We start from the raw sequence: 20,306 nt of genomic DNA on the forward strand, positions 1-20,306 counted from the left end.
AAATATCTTGAGTACATCACTTCCATCAAATGTTGGTTTTAACTTTTAACTGATCCCAAAACTGCTTGAAATGTACTATTTCATACTTTATTGAATCATCAACATCATCTTTATATACACTAATGAATTTGTTAACACTTTCCTCAACATCAATAGTAGACTCAACATGTAGTCTAGTTAAGAATAAATAATTTTCAACCACTACACTATAATATGCATTTATTCTTTTGTCCAGTTCTGAGCAAAATTTATCAACTATATTATAGTTTTTTGGATCAACATTCAATCTGAGTATCCTGCATTGACAGAGGAAGCTTTAAAAAAGTTAATTCCATTTTCAACGACATACTTATGCGAAGCAGGATTTTCTACGATGACTACAATTAAAACTAAATCGAGAAATCAGCTGGATATATCGCCAACAATGAGAATAAGTCTATCCAAATCTATTGAGCCAAGGATTGACAAAATTATTTTAAATCAACAACAACAAAAGAGTCATTAAATTAAAAAATATTCAAATGTACATAGTATACCTTTTTTTGTAAAATATTTAAGACGAAAAAAATTTAAATTTAATATTATATTATCTATTTATTTAAAATTATCTGTAAGTCGAATTAATTATTTTTTTTGTAAAATATATACATAAATAAATACAATAACAGTGTATTTAAATTTTTAATGCTTATTTTATAAAAGGGTCGTTAGACATCTTGGTGACATTATAGGGGGTCGCGAACTCAAAAAGGTTGAGAACCGCTGTTCTAAAGGACTTGCATGCAGACGTATGATTAGGAGTCATACATTTGAAAACCTTGCAGATTCCATTGATAAAATCATTAATGAGTTTAAGCTACATAACAAAATCACTTTAATTGTTACGGATAATGCTGCCAATTTCGCAAAAGCGTTTAAGTTTGTTTTGCTAAATATATTTTTAATAATTTTTAATTGGAATTAAGATGTTTAAAATATGATGTTTTAACCAGTTTAAAACAGAAAAATACAATTTATGTTTACAAATGAGTTTTTAAATTTTAGTACCTCCAAGGCTCCAACCCAAAGTAACTTAATTGTGTGTAACAATCAATCAATTTATTTTTATTTTTATTATTTAACAATCAAATTTACAAAATGTAATACCTATTAAACTATGAAATTTATAGTTATTAATATGCATACCTGTAATACACCAAATTCAGTAGAAGATCCAAGGTTATTTAATGTCCAAGTGTCATGCCAATGTCGAACAGTCCTATACTTAGGGTTAATTGCATCAGCTAGATCTTCAGAATTTATACCATATTCTAATTCCAATTTAGTTTCATGTATACTTATAGACTCTGATATGCCTATAGGTAATAAATATATAATTTGTATATTGAAAAAATGTAATTTATTCAATACTTTTTTTTTTTTTAAGAATTTGCACACCATATTCAACATCACTACAGTTTTTTGTGTAATAGTTATCCATGTACAAAAATGTTATAACATAGGTAAACAAATTGCACCACTGTTTACCTACTTTGTTTACAACTCAAACACTCAGTTGTGAAAAATGAGTTAAAATTACAGTTTAAAACTAATTTTATATTAAATTATTTTATAATTTGAGACAGAGTAATTGTACATAGCCACATAAGTACTTGTTTTTATTTTTCAAAATATTTAACTAATTAGCTCTAAAATAATATAGTATTATAACATGCAAAACTGTTAGTTTCAATTTTTATTAATTCATTGTGATTAATTATTTATTTTTATAGGTATTTAAATAGTTAAATGTTTTCAATAAACGTATATCTGAGGATAAGGTATCTAAATATAACTGTTAAATATTATATTATTAACTTCCAGTTAAATAAATATATTTTGATTACCTATTATTTATCATAATTCATAGAAGAGAAAAATACTCACCTAAACCGTCATTGAAATAATTTTCAAATTTAATTCTAATTTCATTGGTTGGTCTTAAAAAATATAAAGCTTCAGCAGAACCTAAGCTATATGGTTATGTTCAATCACAAATATGATTGCTGGTAAACCATCCTATAATTGCAAATTATACTACAATTAACAAATTAAATAAATAAAAGTTGATTATGTAGTATATACTATATAGTAATAGTATAATATACAAAATAAATAAATATTTTTTCCAAATTCTAATAACTTAATTATGTAGTTATTTTTTAATAACTGGGCAAATTAGATGAGTGAAACTTATATAACTCACTCTAATATATTTATCCTTTTTTTTTGTGTCCCTAGTACTTAATTTAATTTTTATATCAATTTGAGCTTTGCATTCTGTGTTTTTTTATCTCCCTTTTTTGTTCTTCTCAATACTAACTTTATTAAATCCACTATGGTGACACATATACACTTTTCTATGACACAGTAATAATTATTTTGACTTAATAAAATAGGTGGATATAATATTGTAGTTATTAATAAATACTGCTGGTAGAAATATATAATACCTACATAAAACAGATATGTTGACTGATATTTTTGTTACATACATCACTATAAAGATGAGACAGTTTCAAATAAAATCAAGATGTTAAAAAAGTGGACAAAAGTAAAAAAAAAGTTTTAAAATTGGTTCATACATAAATATATACCAAATATATTATGTATTAAAATATATATTTATTTGAATACATTGAACCTATTTTGTGTAAATATTAATATTTAATGCAGTGTTACTACTACCTATTAAATGTTATATAGGCGTATAATAATAGTTGTTTTATCAAATACAAAATATTAAAAATTACCTACCTATTAACTGTTATTATATCTATATGATTTAGTGCCTCGGTGGAACTATATACTATAATATAGGTAATTGAGAATCGTTAAAAGAACGGTTTATATGGTGCAAATATGCATGGTTTAAAAATAAAAAAATATTCAATAATATCAAAAATAAAACGCATTTCAACGAAGGTGCAAAATAAAAACCTGTGCCAAATTTGTATACTATATATCATTTTTATTTTTATTGTAAACAGTATTAAATATTGATTGAGGCTCTTAAAAATAACCTCCTGGAATGACAGCTGGTCGACCAGTAAGTCTCCGTTCAACAGACAATACATTCATTGTATAATTTTGTGCCCTGTGAGCTCAATTGTGTATTTCAAATGATTGTTGTTTCCAAGAACCAGAGACCACCCAAAACTAAGTTTTACAGCAATGCATGCCTATACGTTTTCACAACAATATATGGCCACCCGCTGTCATATTGGCCGCCTCCACGAAACTGAACGATCTTTGTCTGTATTTGGTCTTGATAATATGGCTATGTGTCGTATATATTTATATTTATATACGAAAAGTTCACATCATATTTTGACGTTCATAATTTTCCTTTTGGAAATGTAATTCAAATTAAATACAAAATGAGAAATTTAAAAATTAAATAACTTTTTAACAGTTGAAACACTTAAAACTGCAATAATTGATTTTCACTAGATTTTACTTTAGCAACCAGATTTATGAGAAACTCGGATTTTGTTTTTTATGATCAGTGAGGGGGTAAACATTTTAGAAACAGACGACCAAATTTTAGTACAGTTAGAAATTAGTCCGAAATTAGTTACATACTCGTACTTAAAAAAAGGTTCCGGCAGAAAATTTCCCATTATGACATTCACCGGTAAGCGATCTTTGATAAAATGGGAAGTCAAAAACGTTGTCTTGGACGTTGAGCGGAAGGTGACGGTCAGCGCGTTGAGATTATTATCTTGTTTCGATCATGCCGGAGAATTATTTTAATTTATCATTTTTAAATTCCGAGTGGAGTGAAACAATGCATTATATTTATAATTATGTTTTTCTTCTATCTGTCTTTCACATTTACGGTATAAAAAAAGTTTTGATTTTTAAGTTTAGCATATTTTCTGTTAGAAATAGTTAATTTATTTGATATTTTTAAGAGATCAAAATTGAAAATTCTTTGTAAATTTTGAAAGCATCTTGAATAGTAAAAAAGTGAAAAAAATGGTAATTTTAACGCATATACGATTTTTAAAAGAATCGATTTTTTTTATGTAACCTGCAACTAAAAACCAAACGACTGTAGACACTTGATATTTTTATATCATGATATTTATATTTGAAATATAAAGGTAAATGAAACAAGACAAATGTTGTATATTAAGTTAAATAATATAGTTTATCTATTATGAATAACAAAATGATTAACATAATATTGCAGAATAATAATCTTTTTATTAATAGTATAGTATTATATACCAGGGCTTGGAACCTTTATAATTTTTTCGGTTTCGGTTCCAATTCGGTTCTTCAAAAAAATAAAAATTCGGTACCGGTTTCGGTTTCGGTTCTTAAAATTACAGAATTAAGGTTTCGGTTCTGGTACCGGTTAATACCGGTATTTAGAGGTTAATTTTTTTTTTTCAAAAAGTAAAAAACACCAACTATAAACTTAATTCATATACCCATAGGCGCAAACTAGGGGTAGGGGGCCGCAGCTCCCCCAAAATCCTATGACATACAATTTTAAAATGCTATATTGCAATGGTCATCAGCTTGCCTTTAATATATTCAGCCCCCCAAGTCAAAAGTTGAAATTGTGCCTACGCATTTACCTATAATTATCGAAAATGATAAAATCAAATTATAGTAGGCTTATTGGGTTAAAACTTAAAGGACTTAGTAAATTTACTATTTTGTTTTAAAAACATCCAAAACATTAATTGATTGGTTGTTATTTTGTTTTGTATGATAGGTACTATGATATGCTATTTTTAGTGGTGGACACTGCCAAATAACGACTATCGAATAATTCGATAGTGTTATTCGAATGGTCAATAAAAATAAAGGTATTCAAAATTCAAATATTCAATTGTGCACTTTAATCGATAGCTTATAATAAGAAATACAAATTAATACAAATAAAAAAATAGGAATAAATAGGAATACTTCTCACACTTTATTTTTATAATGATTTCCACTGTGTTTTAAGATATTTGAAAATATCTTTTCTTCATCTGTATTATGGATTCTTCCGGATAATGTTTCTATAAAATCATAATTTAATTAATTGATGTATTCAATTGAATATTTTCAATACAAATCATAACTAAACAAAACCACAACAACATAATTATCATATAGATTATTGATGAAGTATTTATATATATTTTATACTATATGGATAAAATAAAAGGAAAAGGTGCATCGGTGCATGGCATTGATATTCATCTAGCTGATTTGTATATTATTACTATATCCTACTTATAAATATTAATTAAATCATTTTATATTAAAAACTAAAAAAAAAATGTGAAAATATGAAATTATAGGTAGTTTTATAAAAAAAAAAATGCAACTTACCAACTCTTCGAAATTGCGGCTAAAATTGTCATTATCTATTGACAACAATTGCTCAACTACTTCCAAGTACCACTAACCATTCTAGAAAGCATTTCACTATCTATATATAACAGAATATATTTAAAAATTTAGTAATATGTATAAAATAAAAATGTGATCTAAATGAAATTCAACATAAGACATTATAGATATACAAAGTATTATACCCACAAAAAGGACCAGCAATATGTTTACATTTAAACCATGTTCCATCCGTATTATTAGGTACATAACATTTATGTATCATTTTTTGTATTTGGTCTCTTTTGAAATGCACTTTTGTATTTGGAAAATCAGTTTTAGTAAAGGGAAACCAACATAATAATTTTTTTTTAGATACAGCTGACTTCTTATGTTGTACTTTTTTAAGCCAAATTCTAGGAACATGTTGGATAACATTGGCATCGACAAATAATACAACAATCCAAGACCTAAAAATTTATTTATTGAAATGATTTGTTCAAATAAATACATACTTTTTATAATATATATGGTTAATGTCTAACCAATATTAGTAAATATTAATATTATTCATGATTGTGAATGAATGGAATTATTATCATCAATCCAATATTTTCATTTAAAGGCAAACAAACTAGTTTTTCTTTAATATCATCAATATAAAATGTTTGAAGAGCGCCTAATTTAGAAACTTTGTAAATTCCAAATAAAGTTGAACTACATGGTTGTAGGAATAATGGTACTTTTTGTTCATAACATCTACCAATCACCATAATTATCTTAGAAGATTCACACGTAGCTATGTTTTCAATCAATAATATACTTCCATTGTTTGTTTTTACACAACAATCAGATTTATTAGTTTTTATAACAAATTTGTTTGTTCTCCATCCAGAAAATTGTGGATTACCTACACCAGCTATTAATGGACGATTTATATAAGCCATATGAGGTCTATGATGGATACTATTTTTATTTTTATTTTGTTATTAGTTAATTATTAATATTATTATTATTATTATTTTATATAAGCCATATAAGGTTTATGGTTACTATAATTTTTATTTTTATGTAATTTATCACATATCAGGGTGTGTATATAACAGGGCTTGGAACCGAAATTAAAAATACCGGTATTTTAACCGGAACCCATTGAAAATATTGGAACTGGAACCTTACCGGAACCCTTTTTCGATTTTCTTAGGAACCGGAACCGGAACCGGAACCGATATTAATCGGAAGAGAATTTTTCGGTTAATTTCGGTTTTTTTCGGTTATAGTTTTATTTAATTATTTAATATATTTAGGCAGGTAATACAATATATTATTAAATAATAGTTGATTCTTAAAATTTGGTTGTACTTTATACGGGTAATTATAATTGTACATTTCTATAATCTAACAGTTCCAGGAAATAATAAAATATGAGCATTTACCAAAATAAATATATAAATATTGTTATTTGCCCGTTGGTTTGTAAAGCATGTAGTTATGATTATTTCCATATATTTTATAACTTATAAATAGTTTTGTATACAATTTTATTGTAATGTAAGTTGATGAATGATGTCTAAAAATATAAAATGATTATTAAAACGATCAAAATACACACCCGTATAAATTGTTATCAGATTGTGACAAGGACTAATAATTAATATTATATAATGGTATACATATACATATTAAATATAATTTCTGAACAGTTTCTTATAATAATAAAATAGGACTGATGGGCGGATAACCAATAATTTTGAATATCGCAATATGCAATGTTCGTTTATTCTTAATTTCTTATTATAAGCTATCGATTAAAGTGCACAATTGAATATTTGAATTTTGAATACCTTTATTTTTATTGACCATTCGAATAACACTATCGAATTATTCGATAGTCGTTATTTGGCAGTGTCCACCACTAAAAATAGCATATCATAGTACCTATCATACAAAACAAAATAACAACCAATCAATTAATGTTTTGGATGTTTTTAAAACAAAATAGTAAATTTACTAAGTCCTTTAAGTTTTAACCCAATAAGCCTACTATAATTTGATTTTATCATTTTCGATAATTATAGGTAAATGCGTAGGCACAATTTCAACTTTTGACTTGGGGGGCTGAATATATTAAAGGCAAGCTGATGACCATTGCAATATAGCATTTTAAAATTGTATGTCATAGGATTTTGGGGGAGCTGCGGCCCCCTACCCCTAGTTTGCGCCTATGGGTATATGAATTAAGTTTATAGTTGGTGTTTTTTACTTTTTGAAAAAAAAAAATTAACCTCTAAATACCGGTATTAACCGGTACCAGAACCGAAACCTTAATTCTGTAATTTTAAGAACCGAAACCGAAACCGGTACCGAATTTTTATTTTTTTGAAGAACCGAATTGGAACCGAAACCGAAAAAATTATAAAGGTTCCAAGCCCTGGTATATAATACTATACTATTAATAAAAAGATTATTATTCTGCAATATTATGTTAATCATTTTGTTATTCATAATAGATAAACTATATTATTTAACTTAATATACAACATTTGTCTTGTTTCATTTACCTTTATATTTCAAATATAAATATCATGATATAAAAATATCAAGTGTCTACAGTCGTTTGGTTTTTAGTTGCAGGTTACATAAAAAAAATCGATTCTTTTAAAAATCGTATATGCGTTAAAATTACCATTTTTTTCACTTTTTTACTATTCAAGATGCTTTCAAAATTTACAAAGAATTTTCAATTTTGATCTCTTAAAAATATCAAATAAATTAACTATTTCTAACAGAAAATATGCTAAACTTAAAAATCAAAACTTTTTTTATACCGTAAATGTGAAAGACAGATAGAAGAAAAACATAATTATAAATATAATGCATTGTTTCACTCCACTCGGAATTTAAAAATGATAAATTAAAATAATTCTCCGGCATGATCGAAACAAGATAATAATCTCAACGCGCTGACCGTCACCTTCCGCTCAACGTCCAAGACAACGTTTTTGACTTCCCATTTTATCAAAGATCGCTTACCGGTGAATGTCATAATGGGAAATTTTCTGCCGGAACCTTTTTTTAAGTACGAGTATGTAACTAATTTCGGACTAATTTCTAACTGTACTAAAATTTGGTCGTCTGTTTCTAAAATGTTTACCCCCTCACTGATCATAAAAAACAAAATCCGAGTTTCTCATAAATCTGGTTGCTAAAGTAAAATCTAGTGAAAATCAATTATTGCAGTTTTAAGTGTTTCAACTGTTAAAAAGTTATTTAATTTTTAAATTTCTCATTTTGTATTTAATTTGAATTACATTTCCAAAAGGAAAATTATGAACGTCAAAATATGATGTGAACTTTTCGTATATAAATATAAATATATACGACACATAGCCATATTATCAAGACCAAATACAGACAAAGATCGTTCAGTTTCGTGGAGGCGGCCAATATGACAGCGGGTGGCCATATATTGTTGTGAAAACGTATAGGCATGCATTGCTGTAAAACTTAGTTTTGGGTGGTCTCTGGTTCTTGGAAACAACAATCATTTGAAATACACAATTGAGCTCACAGGGCACAAAATTATACAATGAATGTATTGTCTGTTGAACGGAGACTTACTGGTCGACCAGCTGTCATTCCAGGAGGTTATTTTTAAGAGCCTCAATCAATATTTAATACTGTTTACAATAAAAATAAAAATGATATATAGTATACAAATTTGGCACAGGTTTTTATTTTGCACCTTCGTTGAAATGCGTTTTATTTTTGATATTATTGAATATTTTTTTATTTTTAAACCATGCATATTTGCACCATATAAACCGTTCTTTTAACGATTCTCAATTACCTATATTATAGTATATAGTTCCACCGAGGCACTAAATCATATAGATATAATAACAGTTAATAGGTAGGTAATTTTTAATATTTTGTATTTGATAAAACAACTATTATTATACGCCTATATAACATTTAATAGGTAGTAGTAACACTGCATTAAATATTAATATTTACACAAAATAGGTTCAATGTATTCAAATAAATATATATTTTAATACATAATATATTTGGTATATATTTATGTATGAACCAATTTTAAAACTTTTTTTTTACTTTTGTCCACTTTTTTAACATCTTGATTTTATTTGAAACTGTCTCATCTTTATAGTGATGTATGTAACAAAAATATCAGTCAACATATCTGTTTTATGTAGGTATTATATATTTCTACCAGCAGTATTTATTAATAACTACAATATTATATCCACCTATTTTATTAAGTCAAAATAATTATTACTGTGTCATAGAAAAGTGTATATGTGTCACCATAGTGGATTTAATAAAGTTAGTATTGAGAAGAACAAAAAAGGGAGATAAAAAAACACAGAATGCAAAGCTCAAATTGATATAAAAATTAAATTAAGTACTAGGGACACAAAAAAAAAGGATAAATATATTAGAGTGAGTTATATAAGTTTCACTCATCTAATTTGCCCAGTTATTAAAAAATAACTACATAATTAAGTTATTAGAATTTGGAAAAAATATTTATTTATTTTGTATATTATACTATTACTATATAGTATATACTACATAATCAACTTTTATTTATTTAATTTGTTAATTGTAGTATAATTTGCAATTATAGGATGGTTTACCAGCAATCATATTTGTGATTGAACATAACCATATAGCTTAGGTTCTGCTGAAGCTTTATATTTTTTAAGACCAACCAATGAAATTAGAATTAAATTTGAAAATTATTTCAATGACGGTTTAGGTGAGTATTTTTCTCTTCTATGAATTATGATAAATAATAGGTAATCAAAATATATTTATTTAACTGGAAGTTAATAATATAATATTTAACAGTTATATTTAGATACCTTATCCTCAGATATACGTTTATTGAAAACATTTAACTATTTAAATACCTATAAAAATAAATAATTAATCACAATGAATTAATAAAAATTGAAACTAACAGTTTTGCATGTTATAATACTATATTATTTTAGAGCTAATTAGTTAAATATTTTGAAAAATAAAAACAAGTACTTATGTGGCTATGTACAATTACTCTGTCTCAAATTATAAAATAATTTAATATAAAATTAGTTTTAAACTGTAATTTTAACTCATTTTTCACAACTGAGTGTTTGAGTTGTAAACAAAGTAGGTAAACAGTGGTGCAATTTGTTTACCTATGTTATAACATTTTTGTACATGGATAACTATTACACAAAAAACTGTAGTGATGTTGAATATGGTGTGCAAATTCTTAAAAAAAAAAAAAGTATTGAATAAATTACATTTTTTCAATATACAAATTATATATTTATTACCTATAGGCATATCAGAGTCTATAAGTATACATGAAACTAAATTGGAATTAGAATATGGTATAAATTCTGAAGATCTAGCTGATGCAATTAACCCTAAGTATAGGACTGTTCGACATTGGCATGACACTTGGACATTAAATAACCTTGGATCTTCTACTGAATTTGGTGTATTACAGGTATGCATATTAATAACTATAAATTTCATAGTTTAATAGGTATTACATTTTGTAAATTTGATTGTTAAATAATAAAAATAAAAATAAATTGATTGATTGTTACACACAATTAAGTTACTTTGGGTTGGAGCCTTGGAGGTACTAAAATTTAAAAACTCATTTGTAAACATAAATTGTATTTTTCTGTTTTAAACTGGTTAAAACATCATATTTTAAACATCTTAATTCCAATTAAAAATTATTAAAAATATATTTAGCAAAACAAACTTAAACGCTTTTGCGAAATTGGCAGCATTATCCGTAACAATTAAAGTGATTTTGTTATGTAGCTTAAACTCATTAATGATTTTATCAATGGAATCTGCAAGGTTTTCAAATGTATGACTCCTAATCATACGTCTGCATGCAAGTCCTTTAGAACAGCGGTTCTCAACCTTTTTGAGTTCGCGACCCCCTATAATGTCACCAAGATGTCTAACGACCCTTTTATAAAATAAGCATTAAAAATTTAAATACACTGTTATTGTATTTATTTATGTATATATTTTACAAAAAAAATAATTAATTCGACTTACAGATAATTTTAAATAAATAGATAATATAATATTAAATTTAAATTTTTTTCGTCTTAAATATTTTACAAAAAAAGGTATACTATGTACATTTGAATATTTTTTAATTTAATGACTCTTTTGTTGTTGTTGATTTAAAATAATTTTGTCAATCCTTGGCTCAATAGATTTGGATAGACTTATTCTCATTGTTGGCGATATATCCAGCTGATTTCTCGATTTAGTTTTAATTGTAGTCATCGTAGAAAATCCTGCTTCGCATAAGTATGTCGTTGAAAATGGAATTAACTTTTTTAAAGCTTCCTCTGTCAATGCAGGATACTCAGATTGAATGTTGATCCAAAAAACTATAATATAGTTGATAAATTTTGCTCAGAACTGGACAAAAGAATAAATGCATATTATAGTGTAGTGGTTGAAAATTATTTATTCTTAACTAGACTACATGTTGAGTCTACTATTGATGTTGAGGAAAGTGTTAACAAATTCATTAGTGTATATAAAGATGATGTTGATGATTCAATAAAGTATGAAATAGTACATTTCAAGCAGTTTTGGGATCAGTTAAAAGTTAAAACCAACATTTGATGGAAGTGATGTACTCAAGATATTTGAATGGATGACTGATTGTAATGTTATTAATTAATATTTTCCCTAACATTCATATTGCTTTAAGAATATATCTTACCATTCCTGTTGCTATTTGTACTGCTGAGAGAGCATTTTTGAAGTTGGCCTGAATTAAAAATAAAAATAGATCTTCTCAAACACAAGATAATTTGTCATCATTAATGATTTTATCAACAGAAAATGATGTTCTTCAAAATTTAAGCATCGATAAAATATTAGAAATATTTGCTATTCAAAAAGCTAGAAAAAAAACTTTTACTTAAACAATACTTTATTTTATTTGTAAATATGTATTTAAAAAAAATTATGTTTTTAATATTTATATTCTCATTAATTATCATATATTCTCATTTATTATTATTATTATTATCATATTTAAATAAAAAGTTTTGAATTTGTTTTATTGTATACCTACTTTTATAATTTAAAAAAATTGTTTTTATTAATGGGGGACCCACAACCGTGTATTGGCCCCTGGGCCCCTGAATGTCTTAATCCGGGCTTGTGACTGTCAGACAGTATAGGTAATATTACCAATTACAGTTACTACTATTACGCATTAAATAATTTTTATCTTTAAAATAAAATAAATTGATATATAGGTGGGTGTAAGATCATTGGTACGCATTTATTTCAATACCTATAAATATAATGATTCCAATGCATGATGATGACGATGTCTGACATTTCACGTCAATAAAACTTAATTATTTACGCAATTGATCATTTAACGAAATTTTTATGTAAATTGAAACTTGAAACACTCGTATACCTAATTATTAGTATAAACTTTTGTGTAGGTACCTAACTTACATGTCTATTAAATATACTAACACAAAACTATTGAGATAAATAAAATATTTAAATAGGTATATAAAAATACTTACATTTTTTTAAACTTCTTGTTGGAAAAAAATTGGACAGTAAAACGTTAAACAGCTTGTAGAAGTAGAATACGTGGCACTCGCTCGTCGAAAGGTTAGGTTAGGTTAGCCCTAGTAATTATAACCATTTTACAGGTTCAAACCGTTAAAAATCGAAAGATAGTGTAGACTTAATAATATAACGTGAATGAATGTGAAGACTTTCCACACAAATCACGGCATGATTCAAATAGTGAAATGTTAAAGTGGGGTTGCACCCCCAAAAGAAAAATCTTCATATCTCGCAAAGTTCAAAAGCACAAATGTCGAGACTTTCAGCACAAAAGAGCACAAACAAAGGCTCTTGGTTTTTTCTTAAAATTCCGAAGTTGGGGTGCATCCATTTCACCAGCATCCCCTAACAAAAACGTCTGTATCTCAGAAAGTTCGAAAGCACAAATTTCGAGACTTTCAGCACAAATGAGCACAAACGATGCACAAAAAAAGGCTCTTGTTTTGTTTTGAAATTCAAAATTGGGGGTGCTAGGGAAATGGTCCTAATTTTCAGTCGGTTTAGTAAAAGTTATATTCATTTTTCATTACATTCGTTCGTTTTTTTGTTTTTTGCCGTCTCTCGAGCTGTGAGATGTTCCAGCCAGAGACAATATTGCATATTTGCTTTCAACCGTGCCATATTTTGTTATCAATTTTTTCATCTTTCATGTGTTTTCATTATTCATCAGTCTTCATTGTGTCGTGAGTCTCTTCTGTAAGTATCGTTCATAGTCACTACATTGTGCCCTTCTAATATTATTTTCCCCATTCAGGGTGGTCAGAGACATACTTACAGAAGCACGTGTTCTTTGTACTGTTTGTTTTGTGAATGTCATTCAGTGAGTTATTCGTCCGAGCTGTCGGCCCGTTAGTCGCACGTTCTCGGGATTGCCACACATTTTAATATTATATTGTATTCTTTTTATTGTACAAACGTGTGCATCCCGGGGTGGTAGCGTTTGGTTCGAAGCCGCTAACGGACGGCAGCTCACTGGTAAACGGCTGACGAGCCGCATTATTATAATATTATTATACATTTATAGTTAGGCCAATTTTATATACATTTGCATTTTATTATTTATATTTGTTGTATTGAGCCAACAGGCTCACAACTTATAATCTTACATTTTTTTATTACATTGTTGAGCCAGCAGGGCTACTCATATTTATTATTGATATGGCTGTATTTTATTATTATATATTGTATTATTCTGGTAGTCATATAGGCATACCGTTTCATTTTAAATTGTTGTATAGGTGAGCCAACACGGCTACTTATTATATTATTCGGTTTGTATTATTTCTATGGCTGTGCCAAACAGGCAAGTGGATTATTTTTAATTATGCAATAAACTAACTGCCACCACAACTATTACATTATACCATTTGGCATTTATCTATTTATCAATTTATTTATTTTTATGGTCGTGAAGGCACCCTTAACTATACATTTATTTTTGTTGCTTGTGGTTAAGAGCTGAACGCGACACATACTCTACATGACTTTTGTTACTTTTAAATTGCGCCGAAGACAGTGTATGGTTTTCGTGTTTAATATTTTACAATACGTACATTTAAAATCAATTGATCAATTGTTATAATACCTTTAAATTTTTCCTTTTTTTCCACACACTCACACTCCCGTATAATTTTGTTATGTATACATGAGGGCTCTCGTTTAGTCACATTAATAGTTCACAGAAAGCAGAATTAGTTAATCGTTGTGTAGACCTTCTAACTAAAACTGGAGTAACAATTGTCTCTCTTACGTTTGATGGATGCCCAACCAACATAAATATGGTCAAAATTCTTGGTTGTGGTTTGGATGCAGACAAATTCATATAAAATGCTGAATAAAGCTAAATATTTGAGACTCATGGATGTAAGTGATGGAGAATCGTCTTTACTTAATGAAAGTGAGTCAGTTGGTCAAAATGAAACTTTGCCAATGGAACAAAATATAAACAATGAAACCGACAATAATGTTTTTAAGTGGCCTCATGAGGCAATACTTTTTTTTTATTGAGGAGTACAGAAAAATAACTGATGATTTTTATTCGGGTCGGATATCTCAAAAAAATAATTGGCAAAATATAGCTGAGGAATTATTGAAAAAGAAGCATCATGTTACTGGTCCACAATGCCAGTCGAAATTTAACACCTTAAAAAGATCGTATACATCTATAAAGGATCATAATGGAAAGTCAGGGAATGGGGTCCAAAACATGGGCCTATTGCAATTTAATGGATAGTTTGATTGGTTCCAAGCCCTGTATTCCACCAGTTTCCACTGCATCATCGACTGGTAAACGTGTTTATTCTACAACAGAAGAATCTTCTCTTATCGCTACTAACGCCAATGGTCATTATCAACTAAAGAAAAAATTAAATCATATGCCGTCAGTGGATAAAGTTATATTTGCTATAGAAGAGAACAGAAAAATATCTGTGGAAAATAGAGACAAGACACATAAAGAAAAAGTTGAACAATAAAAAGAGGCTCTTGATGGTCTTCGAGCCAGTAATGGAAAAAAATACATGATCTGTTATTCATTATTTATTTTAAAGTAAGTTATTTTATTTCAAAGACATATTATGTACTGTATAATAATAATCAAAAATATGGTAATAATCATAAATTTGTATTGTATAATTATGATTTAGGACATAACATGATTCTTTTTGAAAACATGATTCAGTTTGCATCTCTTTAGGAGTTAGGACTCGGCCCAAATTTGATCCACCACAAATGACGATAATTATGATTGTTTAAAATGTTCATAAACGCCTCCAGCCACTTGAATACCAAAATTAGTAATATTTTTCACATTTATCGTTGGTCCATCCGTTATTATTTTACCCCTATAATATGGGTTAAATTATTAAATCGGAAGTTTTACTATGATTTCTGAATCGATGTTAACCTTTTAAAATCATTGCAAAAAAGATAATATTAAAAATAGTTGTACAATAAATTTATTTATTTATATAATTTATTTTAGGTACCTTAAATTTTTGCTCGAACGTTGGATTTGGCTCATCATTTAAATTATTGTGCCTTAGAATAATTTTATATATAGTAGCATTTCCAGAGGTTTTGCACACAATTGATATATATTCATATCCATCAAGGTTTAATTGTGTCGATGACATCGAGGCAATAGGCGTAACTAGACCTTAAAGTTAGGGTGGCTTCAGCCCTAGAATTTTTATAATAAGTAAATTAAGTGGGGGGCTCCGCCCCCCCACCACATCCCACAAACAAATTATTCATTATTATTTATAAAACAAATGATAAACAAAATGGTATTGATGTTAAATATTTATATATTAACATATTATTCCAATTTACAGCTTAAGCCTCCGCTCAGTATTAGAAAATTTATTTAAAATATTTTCTTTGTTGAGAACGTTTGACAAATCTCTTTCAATTGCTATGATAGATAGCTTAGAAAATCTATTTGGTAACATGGTTGATCTTATTTTTATTCGACGCATTGCTGAGAATGTTCTCTCACAAGATGCGGAACTCGTTGGAACTGAAGCCGCTTTAAATGTTCCTGAGGATTGTTAATATTTTTCAATTGATCATAACAATTTTTTGCTACCAGCTCAGATTTTAAGTCAATTTCATTAATATTTAATAAAGCCTGAAAACATAAGAAAACAAAATCTAACTAATAATATAATATTAATGAATACATTTTTAAATATATAGTATATAACTTTTTGAAAGGCGCCCTTAATCAAATGCTCCATAATAGATTTAATACTTTTTATACTTACCTACATATTTTGTTTGAAATTCTTATATTTATGAATAGGTATAAAGGACGGCAAAACTTATTTGGATACAATTTATAGACGTATCGGCTGTAACACATCATTTTTTGGTTTACCCGAGATAATGATTATATTATATCATTGTATATTATTTTTTAATTATTTGTGATATAATGATAAAAACTAGAAAGTGGAATAAAATCTATAAAAAAAATATATATAACAGAATATTCCGTCATACATAATTTAGTCATTTAGCTATATTATTGTCAATTTTAATAAATATTACGCTAAAATTTATAAAATATTCGTATCTTAAAAGCGCCCCTAAAAAAGTAGCGCCCCGGGCAACCGCCCAGTTCGCCCGTATCTTGGGCCGGCACTGCTAATAACATGTATTATAAATAGGTATAATAAATTACTTAGGTATTTTTTAAAACCCGAAGTTTATTTACATTTTGCATTGTTCGTTTCCCACTGTTTGCATTTAGCCACTTGCATTCTTTGTATAATTTTATTCTTAAAAGTAGTTCAATTACATATTGAAAGTGTTCTTTACTACTTATACTTACATTTAGTTGGTACTTAATTATTTGCAAATTTCCATTTAATACTTAAAAATTATAATAGCATTATAGTACCCATAAAAATAAAACTATTTTTGAAAATGATTTACATGTTAAATACGGAAGTATTACGACTTACGGATCCACAGACCACAATAATATATTCCACCTACAGTGTAACTGCTAACTCTATATATATATATATATATATATATATATATACCTATATATTTACTGTTTGATTTACTATACTTTATGATATAATTATTCATGTATAATAATATTAATAAAATTATAATAAATGAAAATTTATAAAATTGCAGAACCACTAAATTTATATAATATAATATATTGAATAGACAAAAAATGCATTCTTATATTGTATGAAATTATTAACATTGAACCAATAAAAATTAAAAAATTAACACTTTTTAGTATTAGTATAATGAAAATAATAATAAAAATTATAAATATATATATATATTTACTATTTGATTTATTATACTTTATGATATATCCATGTATAATAAATGTAAATAAGATTATAATAATTATATAATAAGTAGAAGTCGTTTGATGTTGAATGGAGCTTGGGCAAGGACATACTTAATTACTTCTTCCATTTCATTCTGAGTAACATTTTTAAACTTGGGTTGGTTTTTAACAGCATCTGATAAATAATTTTAATTACACTGAATTAAAACTATGTACAGCAATAATATTATAATATAAACATTTAACATATATTATTGTTATATTTGAGATAAAATTATATTCATCTTACCAAAAATAATAGGACAAATCATTTGGTCTGAAAATTTGGTTTTTCCTTTTTTACCAGAATATGAAAAAAATTTTAACAGTTCATCGGTAAAAAGTTTAGCCATTATTCTCTTAATCATCGCCTTAAAATGTTTTCCTCCTATATATGTTAGTTGATTTCTCTACAATACAAAAGAAAATATATAATATATACTACTAAATATTATTTAAATTATAAACGACATATTAAATAACATATATAGGCGGCCTAAGTTGTTATTATACTTACCACATTATTACAAAATATTTCATCTCCAGATAATTTCTGATTAAATGCATTTAAATCTGAGATATTGTTCAAAGGTAAACCAGGTATATCTTGTAAGTATGTATTTTTGTTATTATTAGCTGTTTGCAAGATATTACTGAGATTTTGAGTTTCCAAATTTTCTATTCGTTGACCTAATTCCATTTGGTTGCTTACAATTCTCCTCAGTTCATGTTTAATGAAGGATAATTTGTATAGGACTTCTTTTTGAAATTCTGTATCTGAAAAAAAAAATTTCAAAATTAAAGTTATTAATAATAAATCTTATTTATACATTATTTTACTATGTAAGAATGAGAAACGTCTTAGTTTTATTAACATTTAACTATAAATAAATTCTTAAATAATAATACATTTAGTATAATATTATAATAGTATTATTATATAGAATAACCAGGGTTTATCGGTGATGTATTTAAGTCCAATTCTCTTTTTCCATTTGTTATAATCAACTGTTTAGCAGTGGAGCTTTGTTTGTCTAGAATATATAAAATTATATTAAGCAATGATGGTTTTCAATTAAAGTATAAACATATAGAATACAATGTTTCCTATACACACCAAAGGTTCCCAAACTATTGTTTGGTTCATAGAATCTATAAAGAAAAATATTTGCTTTACGACTCCCAGGAAAGATATAAAATAAAAAGTTATATTTATAACTGTATTTAATTATTTAATCATTGAAACTATTATTCATATTTTATTATATAATAAAAATAATTTATTTGAATAGTGTGTTTGTATTAAAGTTTAAAATTATAATCAAATGCGCAATCTGTCTAAAAATTTATGTGTACACTGCATTTTTAGATAGTGCCTCACAGTTTATATATTATATATTATATATTATATATAATATATAATACAATAAATAAATAATGAAATTGTATTCTACATAATTATTATATGATACATACAAAATTATATGTATTGATAAAGTTAGAATAATAATGAATGAATTAAATTATTTTATAATATCTCACTTCATATCTATATTATATGTATAACACCTTAAAATAATTATATTATGATTTATGATACATAATTGTATATTTTAATCCAGCAAAAAAATTTTAATTCTACAATTTACATTAAAGATGATACTTAATTTTGTAGTTGAGGTGTGTGTAACGACTACGACCAACATCTAAAATTTAAAAATATTATTTTGTTTTTTTAATTTTCAGTAATATGAATTCAAACAATAGACAATTTTTAAATTACCACATATCAGTTTATACAGCATAGAACTCTTAATTGCATATTTTTTTTCCACCGCATTTGATGGTTTCCTACCAGTGAAGGAAATTAATACACCAATGTTGTCACTGAATAAGTGATCTAAGGATGACTTCATAAATGTAGTGTCGTCTAACCCTCTAAAACTGCTGATCCTCTTTGCCTGTAATAATATGGTACTAGTTTAAAATTATTAACTGTGTTTATAATAAAACATTAATATTATGTTACGTGTCACTAACAATCAATATTATACAATTTTAATGATTAATATATAATTTAAGATTAAATTTGTTTTTGGTTGTTTTCTATGATTTCAAACTTTTGAGCCATTTGAACTTGAGATTTGATAAGAAACTTCAAAGCGCCTTCAATGTTGAATTGTTCATTAACTGTAAAGTAAATTTATTATTATTATAACAATTATAAATACTTATGTAAAAATATTACCCTTAATCGGAGTTTTGATACATCCTACTTCAACTGAATTTGTTGGACTTAAAGCAACAACTGCTTGCTTGGCCATTTCCGAATATAATTTAAGTAACAAAATATTAAATATTTAGAATTAATATACTTTTATAGTAGTGTACTTAATTATTT

At 26.6% G+C, this 20,306-nt stretch overlaps 1 protein-coding gene across 1 annotated transcript; it reads right to left on the reverse strand.

The window, feature by feature from the left end:
* Positions 1–17,922: 17,922 nt before the first annotated feature.
* LOC149061792 (uncharacterized) lies at positions 17,923–19,048 on the reverse strand. The gene is made up of 4 exons (XM_089215117.1): positions 18,856–19,048; positions 18,423–18,682; positions 18,156–18,315; positions 17,923–18,041 (listed from the first exon to the last, which is right to left on the reverse strand). Exons 2-4 carry the CDS (start codon positions 18,603–18,605, stop codon positions 17,923–17,925), a joined length of 462 nt encoding a protein of 153 aa, XP_089071243.1. The 5' UTR covers positions 18,606–18,682; positions 18,856–19,048.
* Positions 19,049–20,306: the final 1,258 nt, after the last annotated feature.

Source organism: Diuraphis noxia, unplaced genomic scaffold (assembly GCF_037042655.1).
Source record: "Diuraphis noxia isolate RWA-SAM2 unplaced genomic scaffold, SU_Dnox_SAM2 contig0001, whole genome shotgun sequence".
Classification (NCBI taxonomy): Eukaryota; Metazoa; Arthropoda; class Insecta; order Hemiptera; family Aphididae; genus Diuraphis; species Diuraphis noxia.

Coding starts and splice junctions, on each gene's coding strand:
- LOC149061792 (XM_089215117.1), bottom strand. CDS start 18,605: ATGGAATTAGGTCAACGAATAGAAAATTTGGAAACTCAAAATCTCAGT. Junction 18,316..18,422: donor AAATATTTTGTAATAATGTG/GTAAGTATAATA, acceptor TTTGTATTGTAG/AGAAATCAACTAACATATAT. Junction 18,042..18,155: donor GATTTGTCCTATTATTTTTG/GTAAGATGAATA, acceptor ATTATTTATCAG/ATGCTGTTAAAAACCAACCC.